The 9736-nt window shown below is 54.4% G+C and overlaps 2 protein-coding genes across 2 annotated transcripts; both read right to left on the bottom strand.

The window, feature by feature from the left end:
- Positions 1-1926: 1926 nt before the first annotated feature.
- Positions 1927-5346, bottom strand: GMORB2_0338 (transportin-3; the record flags this gene model as incomplete). The annotated part of the gene is made up of 6 exons (XM_035462324.1): positions 1927-2969; positions 3106-4389; positions 4445-4535; positions 4716-4997; positions 5069-5158; positions 5218-5346. 6 exons carry the CDS (start codon positions 5344-5346, stop codon positions 1927-1929), a joined length of 2919 nt encoding a protein of 972 aa, XP_035325254.1.
- Positions 5347-6545: 1199 nt separating this feature from the next.
- Positions 6546-7375, bottom strand: GMORB2_0337 (5-formyltetrahydrofolate cyclo-ligase; the record flags this gene model as incomplete). The annotated part of the gene is made up of 2 exons (XM_035462323.1): positions 6546-7183; positions 7282-7375. 2 exons carry the CDS (start codon positions 7373-7375, stop codon positions 6546-6548), a joined length of 732 nt encoding a protein of 243 aa, XP_035325253.1.
- Positions 7376-9736: the final 2361 nt, after the last annotated feature.

Here is a 9736-nt window from a genome sequence, read left to right as displayed (position 1 = left end):
ATTCTCCATTCTATTTTGTTGTATGGTTATCTAACAATGGACTCTTTTTTTTCCCCTCCATATTTTCATCTTTTTAAATTTTTATTTTTATCTTACCATTTTATTCTTATTCTTCACTTCTTTCTAACCTCTCTTCAACCTGCTATCTTCCTCACATTCCTTATCAAGGGCCTTTCTCTCCCTTCTTCCTGTCTGGCCTCAGGATCTACTTATTCTCTTTTCGTCGCATTCTGTCTTGTATATTCATTTATCTATCTTTTCCCTCCTGTCTCTCTCAACTTCATTCTCATTACATAGCAAGAGTTGACCGACAACCGTTTCTGTATCTGTATCAATCAATCAATCAATCGAAGAAAACACAAGCTTTCAAAAATCACATCACATGAGGAACCTGGCGCGTGTCCGCACAACGCATGTCCTGTGAGATACGACATGACGTATCGGCTATCACTGCTCGTCGGAAGTAAGAGGTAATGGTAACGAAAAAGGTGTCTGCTCTCCTGAACAAGCCCCCCTTCTGCCTACTCTCGACATCACCTCCGATGTCTAGTGGTTCCCCTCTGTGCTGCTGCTGCTCACATCGGACATTTGTTCCGCCGATGACCTTCTGATGGATGAAGAGGCCCAAGGGAATCAAAGGAATAAAGAGAGAAGAGGGTGACGAATAGGGGTTGTAACTAACTTACAGATGAACGGATACGGATGATTATGAAGGAGTACAGAAAGAAGAGGAAAAAGCTGTCCAAGATGTGTAAGAGTGTGATGCTGATGCTATCTAATCTGTGAGAGTAACATGTTTTTAGATATACAATATAGAGAGAAGGCGTGTGCGCGCGTGTGTGGCCTGACCTTGCGGCGGCGCACTTGGGGAAGAAAAAAGAAAGAGTGAAGAAGAAAAAAAGATTCCCACAGTTTCCTATCATCTATTATTGTAGGCTATATATATATATATATATATATTTGGGAGAGGGATAGAGAGAGAGAGAGAGATAAAGTGATGATAAAAGCGCTTGCAGGTTGCGGGGTTGCGTTCCCTGTTTTGCTCGTCTGTAGAAGACAATGTGTGAATACAGAGAGAGTATGAATATTGATAATCATGACAATAACAAGTCACCTGATGTCTACTGGTTTCTTTCTTCATGGTCAAAACAGCAAGATTAAGATTCAAAAAAAAAAAAAAAAAAAAACGTTGGTGATGGGATAAACTCTTGCAGATGGAGGGGGGGGGGATACATGATAGTCACTATCCTTCCTATAGACTATATAATCAACTGTATACAATATTACATGCGTCTTGTCACATACATCATTTCTCATTCTTCCGTCCTCGTGCGACCTGCTTCCCTACTTCCTTGTACGAGCATTACAAACTCTTCTTCTTCTCTTCTCTTCTCTTCTCTTCCCCCTCCCCCCCCCCCCCCTCCAAGACGCCCTGCCTTGTTTGAGAGGTGGGAAGAGTACATCTGACACAGCTCTGTTTATGGATGGGTGGAAGAATCTTCCTCGGGAAACTCATTCACGAGCAGTGATAATAGACACCTTCTGCGGTACGAGTCATCTTCATCGGTTCCTTCTTGACCTGCTCTACATGTACTTGCCTCCGTCGTACCTCTCTCGTGATACAACAAACAGCAGCAGCAATCATCTCAAATGCTACGTTTATTCCTCTCTCCCCAATTAAACCCTCCCCTGAATAGCTAGCTAGTATGAGAACTTCTGCCTGTCATGTTATTTTGCAACATCATTCTTTTCTCTCTCTCTCTCTTGGTATCTTGGGGTGATTTTTCTCTTCTCTTCTTTTTCGTTGCTCTTCTTCCTTCCTTCTTCTTCTTTGTTTTATGAGAAAAAAGAGAAAATCTAACCTTGCTTGGAGAGAGGGGGCAAAAAAAAAAACTCTCTAATTTCCTTCGGTCCTCTCAACACCGGTCAACCAGAAAACTGAAACTTGGCAGCTTCGAGCTGACCCAGGCCGTCACGAGGGGCCACGTTCCGGCGACGATACGCATTCGTAAAGTCCTGCAGGAGAACGCGCACGCCCCTGACCCCTCCGTCCTCGGGCCGCAGCTGAAGCTTCTCTCCGATCTTGGTCAGGAGCCTCTCCGCCTCGACCGGCGGCATGGTACCCTCGGGGAGCATGCGGATAGTCTGAGACACCCACGCCGTCGTCTCGGCCGGGAGCAGCTCAAACAGAGAGAGGAGGACGCCGGAGCCGTCGGCGAAGCAGTCGCGGGGGAAGGTGATCATCATGCCTGCCATGACCTGCTTCACCAGGCTGGGGCCGTGCGATGCCAGGAGAGATCGCACGACCGCCTGCATCTGCGCCTTGGCCGGCTCCGAGATGTGCTCGCTCGTCGCCGGGTTGTCGCCTCCGTAGGACAGCAGGTCCCGGAGGAAGTGGAGCGTCGACGACAGCGGGTCGCGCTGCTCCAGCGTCAGCGCGTACACGGCCGCCTCGAAGATGGGCGCCATGAGCGGCGACGGGAGGAGACGCTGCGAGTAGTACAGCAGCGCGTCAATCATCAGACGGAAGAAGTCGTCGATCACGTCCGGCAGCTCCTTGGGCTGCAGCTCCGTCATCACCCGGAGGAAGGCCGTCGTCTGCGCCTCGAAGAAGGTGTAGATGTCGTCCGTCGTCCCCTGGTCCACGTGGTCACGCTCCTCCGAGAACTCGCGCAGGATGGCCGACGTCACCCACAGGAAGCAGCCCTCGCGCGACGCTGCGAAGCCGGTCGCCAGCTTGTTGGCCATGTCCGGCAGCATCGGCGAGATGGCCGTCCGGTACGAGATCACCATATTCCGCCAGCACCGGCACACGCGCTCGCAGATCGGGCTGAAGTCGAGGAAGTTGTCGAGCACCGTCGCAAGGATAGGGAACACCTCCTGCCAGTACTTGATAGCCGGGTTCTCCTGGCCCGGCTTGACCGGCGGGATGACGTTTTGCACGAATACCGTGATGAGCTGGAGGTGGTCTAGGTACACACACACACACAAAGTCGTCAGTCTCTTGCTTACATGTTCCTACATCAGGAAAGGGGGAGGAGGAAGGGAGAAGAAAAAAGAAAAAAAAGGGGAGGGGGGAGGGGGGAGGTTTTGTCGTCGACTCACCCGCCAATGCTAGCTTGCCGTCCTCGTCGGTGGCGGCGTTGGCCTTGTCCATGAGCCTCTGGATGAGAGGCCCGCAGTACGTCTTGAGAAGGCGGTACGTCTCCTCGACCGGCTGCACGGCGACGACGCTGGCGACGCCGTCGGTAATCTCCTCTTTGCTGACGTCGGGGAGCTGGTCGAGGACGGAGTCGTAAAAGGTCTGCAGCTGGAGGACCTGGCCGCTCAGGAGGTGCTTGCAGTCCTGGCAGAAGAACTTCATCGACAGGGCGGCGGCGCGGGTGATCTCCTTGGAGTCCGACGAGAAGGACGAGACGATGTAGCTGAACTGGGGCTCCAGGTACTCGGGGTGGGCGGCCGTCCACTCGGTGTATCGGCCCAGCACCATGATGGTGGCGAACCGGAGCTTCTCGTGGTTGGGGATCTGGACGAGGAGCGGCATCAGCTGGGGCAGCACGACGCCCTCGTCGCGGTCCACCATCTTGCCCAGGGCGCGCACACCGAAGATGGGCGCCTCGAGCTCCTGCCAGTGCGGCACCGACGTCTCCGATGCCTGGCTGGCGTACTTCTGCATCCACACCTGGATCGACTGGAGGACCTTGTTCAGGCACTCGGTCACGCCCAGCACCTCGCACGAGTCCTTGAGCGTGTCGCCCATGTGGTGCCGAAACTCGCGGAACTTTTCCTCCTGCTCGCGGTCGCCGTCAAAGAGGTCCGCCTCGTCGCCGCTGTCGGGCTGGGGGTAGCACAGCTGCCTGAGCAGGATGTCGACCAGCTTCGAGTAGACCTCGGCCAGGGCCAGCCTGCTCTCGATGTAACGGTCCAGGACGAGGTACTGCTTGAGGTCGTACCAGAAGTTGAAGGTGAACTCGATCACGTCCTTGTCCGCGTCCTTTGCGGCGCACTGCAGCACGGCGTCGACCAGCGGCTTGAAGTGCGAGGGCTGACGCGCGATAGCAACCACCCAGCACTCGGCCGCCGTCGCGAACACCTTTGTCAGCGCCTTGAAGCGCTCCGTATCCTCTTCCTCGACCACCGTGTCGATCTGGGATCCCAGCGCGATGATGCGTGGAAAGAGCACCTCGATGACGTCCTGGCTCTCGTCGACGTCTGCCGTCTCCCTGAGTATGGTGCAGAGGCACTCGGAAGCCTCTTGCGTGCTGTCGTCGCCCGACACGCCGTTGAACACGATATCCAGCAGTGGTGACTTGACAATGTTGGCGACGGGAACCTCCCTGAGCCAAGAGGTGAGACACTCCATGAGCTGGGGGTTCTGCGCAGCGGCAGCTGTCGGTGGAACGTCAGCAGCTGCAACGGGTATGGCACGGTGGTAAAGACGTACGCGAAGATTGTGAGTAGTTTAGCAGGAGCTGCACGACATGGTCGGCGTTGTCGGCCAGCAGGGCTTGAGTCCGGGCCGCCAAGTCCTCTTCCTAGTTCGACATCATCAAGATTAGACACGTCCCTCTTCTCTGCTTCTATTCTTCTCCTCTGCCCGCTGCTGATAATCCATCATCGACCGTAGGGGGGTGGAGGGGTCGGTGGCGAAGAGAGAGAGTATCGGTTCAAGCCGGCAAGAAGTTTTTTTTTTTTTTTTGGCGCGTTCCACGTACAGAGAGGGTGATTTTTCGACCTTCGGTCACCTCCTCGGGCAGGACCCGCAGGAAGTCGAGTATGGCCGCGTGGCTCTCGGGGCTGCTGCTGAGCGACGAGACAACGGACTGCAGGACGTCGTTCCAGTCCTTCATCTGTATGGCCAGGATGGCCAGGCAGACGGACAGCTGTACACGGATGGGCTTGGGCCCGGAAGCGTAGCGCTGGAGGAGGAGGAGGATCTGGTTTCGGAGCGAGTCGAGTTCGGCCGGGGAGACCTGGGTGGCCAGGTCATAGGTGATCTGCAAGGCGAGGAGATGTCAGCATCGTGACAGAGCCTACACATCTGGCCCTCCCCCTCTCCCTCCCTTACCTTTCCGCGGAGCGTAATGGCAGCAAACAGCGTAGCCTCGGGCTCGGCCTGCTCCTGGAGGATACCGATTGTCGTGGCCCAGGAGCCTTTCTGCACAGAGTTAGGATCGTCCGTTTCCGCGGGGGTTGCCTGTTCCGTTCCCGACATACCGACTTCTGGAACCGCTCGAGGTACTCGTGAGCCTTCTTCTTGCTCTCCTGCTCGCCACCCCGCATCGCCATGACAGCAGCCAGGACGTCGGTGGGCGCAAAAGCCTCGCCATCGGCGTTGGAAGCCATGCTTGCACAGGTGTCGGAGGCGAGAATACTGTCGCGCGTCTCTACAACCAAGATGCTGACTCTTCTGTCTTGATAGCCCACGACCCGAGGCGCGTGCGGGCGCATAAAACAGGGAGGAAAGGATGGTGCTTTGCGGCCGGTTCGTTGGGGGTCGCCGCGCGGGGAAATAAGGTCCTGGGTTGGATCGGCTCGCGTGCCTTCAAGGCTGGATCTCGGTCGTCTTTCCAAAGGAAGGGGGAAAGAGAGGGAGGGAGGGAGGGAGGGAGGGAGCAGAGATGGAGGCTGCGGTGCAGGCGTGTCTCGAGATTTCCTGGTGGCGCAGGATAAAGGGGGGAGAAGAGCAGATAAAATGAGGGGAGGATAAGGATGTTTGAACAGCGTGACGCCCACCAAGGTCGTTGAAGTCGGATTCTCTGCTACGTACTTCCCTCTGCTGGTACCAAAAAAGCCTATGACATGTGGAGCCGGGCATTGGCGGGGCAAAATCACAAAATTAACCCACCAGGCACAGAGAAAGATTGCGACGGCGGCAGCAGGGTTTTTCCATCCCCCGAGGGGGGTTGGTTGGACAACGTGACAAAAAAAAAAAAAAAAAATATATATATATATATATATATATATATGTATGTATGTATAAAGCAAACAAGATGTTACATCACCGCCCAGGCTTTCATATCTCGTATATGAACATGCCGGAACGTCGGTATCAGGTTATAGAGGGGAAGGAGTATGATGTCTGTATGAGAGTTGAAATACCCTGAGGATAAGTACGCTATGCAGATCCCCCATCAGATATGTGACCCGTAGGTAGCTCTACGACTCGTATCCTCCACGTAGGCCGTCCTTTCTTCTTCTTCTTCTTGTTCTTCTTCTTGTTCTTCTTCTTGTTCTTCTTCTTGTTCTTCTTCTTGTTCTTCTTCTTTCTGTCACCCATTCCCCAGTGTGGGCGCTCCGGACCGACAGCCAGCCTCGAAGTTCTGCTCAGGCAGACTATGGGCTGCGACGGCAGATACTCTCAGCAACAGCGTACAGGGTAGAGAGGCGACTCTGGGAGGGCCGCCCTCTCATCCACTCCCATCACAGCCACCTTTGACGTGAACGACCCCTCCGCCCCCGCACCGGATGAGGCTACGGGGGTCTCTGCTCGGCGAGTAGCCGGGGCCCCGACACTGCCGAACACTCGGTAGACGACGGGGCGATCACCTCGGCACCATCCCCAGTATCTCTCCATTCCCCAGAACAAGGCCGTGCAGACAGCGGTCCAGCGGCCCGACGGGAATCTCCTGGCCTGATCCGGGGGTCAAGAGCTGCTCCGTCAGGCCCAAGGCGTAGAGCTGCAGGGTGCTGTCCTGGTCTCCGGGGATGCCCTGCCTCGCAAGGTAGCGGTTGAGGAAGAAGTCATAGAAGCCCTTGCCGTGTCCAAGTCTCCGGACACGTCCGGCCTCGTCGACGTCAAAGGCGACGCCCGGTAGGAGCATCAGGTCGATGGTGGTGGTGACGGAGGTGGCATCCGGTGCGCCGCCGAGAACACGCTCCCGGCCGTCGACGGTGGCCGGGTCGATGCTGGGTATACCCCAGTGATCCCTCCGGAGAGTCTCGTAGTCGTGGAGGCTACGGAGACGGACCATGTCCATGACGCGAGCCGGAGCGTCCGGTGTCGTCTCCTGCAGGGAAGACTTGTGGAGGTACGGGACAAAGACATGCTTGCCTGCGCTCAGGGCGTGACGGACGATGGCGTCAGTCTGCACCTCGGCGGCAGGCATGGACAGATAGACGCTTATGCGGTCTGCATCCTGGTATGGCTTGAAGGACTGGATGGCGTCGAAGATGCGTATGCCTTGGGTAGTATTGTAAGCACTTGTTGGGCTTCGACTGCGCGGCACTGTTGTCTGCCGCCTGGAGGGATTGAGCCTGATATCACGATATCCGACATACTCTGCGATGATACGGAATCTTGAGTCACGCCAGCGAGGCGCTGCTTCATGACAGCCCTGAGCTGCTGCTTGGCAGCCGTCAGTGTCGATGCCATGTCTCGCACACGGTGTCGTCCCGTCCCGCCTGTCTTGCAGGTACGTGTACGGTGGCGAGTACGAGTATCCGTACCTCTGAAGAAGAAGAAAAAAAAAGAAAAAAGGAAGGAAAAAAAAAAAAAGGTGAGACGCTATCGGACAACAAGGCTGGATGGGTAAGCAAGCCGTGGCAGGGTCTACGAGTAAGGGCCGCCCAAGGATGATGATGGATGGTCGAGATGGGTAAGTGGATGATGAATGATGGAATGGATTATTAGGTGGTGGTGGTGCTACCCACTTTTCCCAGGATATCGGTTGGAAGAGTCTTGGCCCTCTAGGACCCAGGCCCACCACCACGCTGCACCGCTATATGATGATATGTACGTACATGTACGAGCATCATACGCTGCACCTCTGCTGGGGGCCATACCACCTGCTCTCCGTACTGGTCGTATGTACGTACGATACCGGGCCCAGCTGGCTGGCCGATGCGGTGCCAGACACAGCTTCGCAGAGCAACGCGTGGGGCTCGAGCAGGTACATGTATGCATGCCGCATCACGTCGCCTGACGCGAATCGATTGTGCGTCTCGACAGACGTACACGGGCTGAGGCGTGCCGCGCCACCATGGGCAGCGTATAGCGGGAGCCGGAGTGGTAATGCTGGCCAGATGATTCGCTCCCTCCGTCACCTACTGTCAGGGCCAGGCAGCACGATGCATCCCGGCGGCGTCTCGTCTCTTCCATGCTGGTGCTGCACGTACGGTATACGGCTAGGTAGCGATGCTCGCCGTGCCAGCGACTCAGCTAGTACCCATCGTGTCCCGATGTAGCGTGCTGCGTCTCGTCGCCGATCTGCGGATCTACAGAATAGCGTGACGTAGCGATACATTCGCGATACATGGCCGGATCGTGCATGGATCATATGTAATCAGCCGTCCGTACCACGACGAGCGGTGGGGCAGGATGAATATTTGGGAAGGAGCATGATGTCTTACCGAGCGCGCCTTCCTTGAAAACCAGGTGTACTCTGATACTCTCTGTTTCAATTTTCCCAATTTTCCCAGTTTTCCTCCGAATCTTTTCCGCCATGACTCTTCTCTTGTCATTCCTTTCCACCCTTTCAGCGGGATGGATAGGAGCAATCGATGAGGCTGTTCAGATGACTTGACGGTACCGTCATCCGTACTATTACTACATCACTGCTATCACTCTCGATACATGTAATAGATATCACGATATCGCGTATAAACACCGTACACGTATCCGGGGGTCAGGTGTGGCTACTCTGTGACGTCACGACGACGGTCATCGTCCGAAGATGAAGCAGCTACTACTCTGTGTAGCGTTCCGACACGTTACGTGACCGACAGCATGACCGACAGCATGGCCAACAGGATGATGGACATTTCACATATGCGACACCCAGGGTAGCAGGTCTGTAATCACCATGAGAAGAAAGAAAAAAAAAGAAAAAGAAAAAAAAAGAAGAAGAAGAAAACTACCGAGTATGGAGTATTACTTAGTAATCTGTAATCCGTAGTCATCTGTGGTCGTGATGCGATAACACCGGCACCTAGCCGTCAGTAGCATCCACCTGCTCGCACTCAGCCGTGAAGAGGAAGAGGATACCTTGGCACTGCTCCCATACGGTCATATCATTACGATTAATTACCATCACTACTGCCTAGCAGCTATTCAGCCATCGCTGATATCGTCAGCTGCTAACGAGTACGATACCACCGCTAGCATCGTCTGCTAGTGCCAAAGTAGCCGCACATCCCTGCTCTGGATGGGAGGCCAGGACGAATGATCTTGACAGTATTAGCGAGTATCTCTCATTCTTCATCACTAGCTAGTTTCCCGGGGCAGGAGAGGATGATTGCGACGTAATCCGTGCTGGTAGCCGTGATGGTTAGTAACAGCAGTAGCAGTAATCCGTACTAATTTTTTTTTTTTCAATATTTAATATATATATATATATATATATATATTGCACCCACGATTGCAGGGATTACACAGCTACGCAGATCTTTCTCGGTCACTAGATAATTCGTACATATAATCTGTAATAGTAATACGATATTACTACTCGTACTCGTACGTCGTACCCGTCCCCTGCTCTCCGCTCTTTTTTTTTTCCTTCTCCTGCTGGGGCCGATGCACACCGTCTGCACCGTCACCGCACCTTGCATCACCTGCATCTCCCCATCTACTCGTACTCGTACCTACTCATTGCAGTCACGCTCGCACCCCTCTAGAATCCTCCGATAGACTATCCCGTACTCATCCCCTACCACGTACCTATACTCATACCTACGAGTGGATCGCGTCAGCCAGTCTCACCTGGTCGACAGACCAACCGACTTGATTCGCTTCATC

Source organism: Geosmithia morbida (genome assembly GCF_012550715.1).
Source record: "Geosmithia morbida isolate 1262 chromosome Unknown scaffold_0, whole genome shotgun sequence".
NCBI classification, from domain to species: Eukaryota; Fungi; Ascomycota; class Sordariomycetes; order Hypocreales; family Bionectriaceae; genus Geosmithia; species Geosmithia morbida.
The sequence above is the reverse complement of the archived record's forward strand: the minus strand, read 5'-3'. Positions and strand labels throughout refer to the sequence as shown.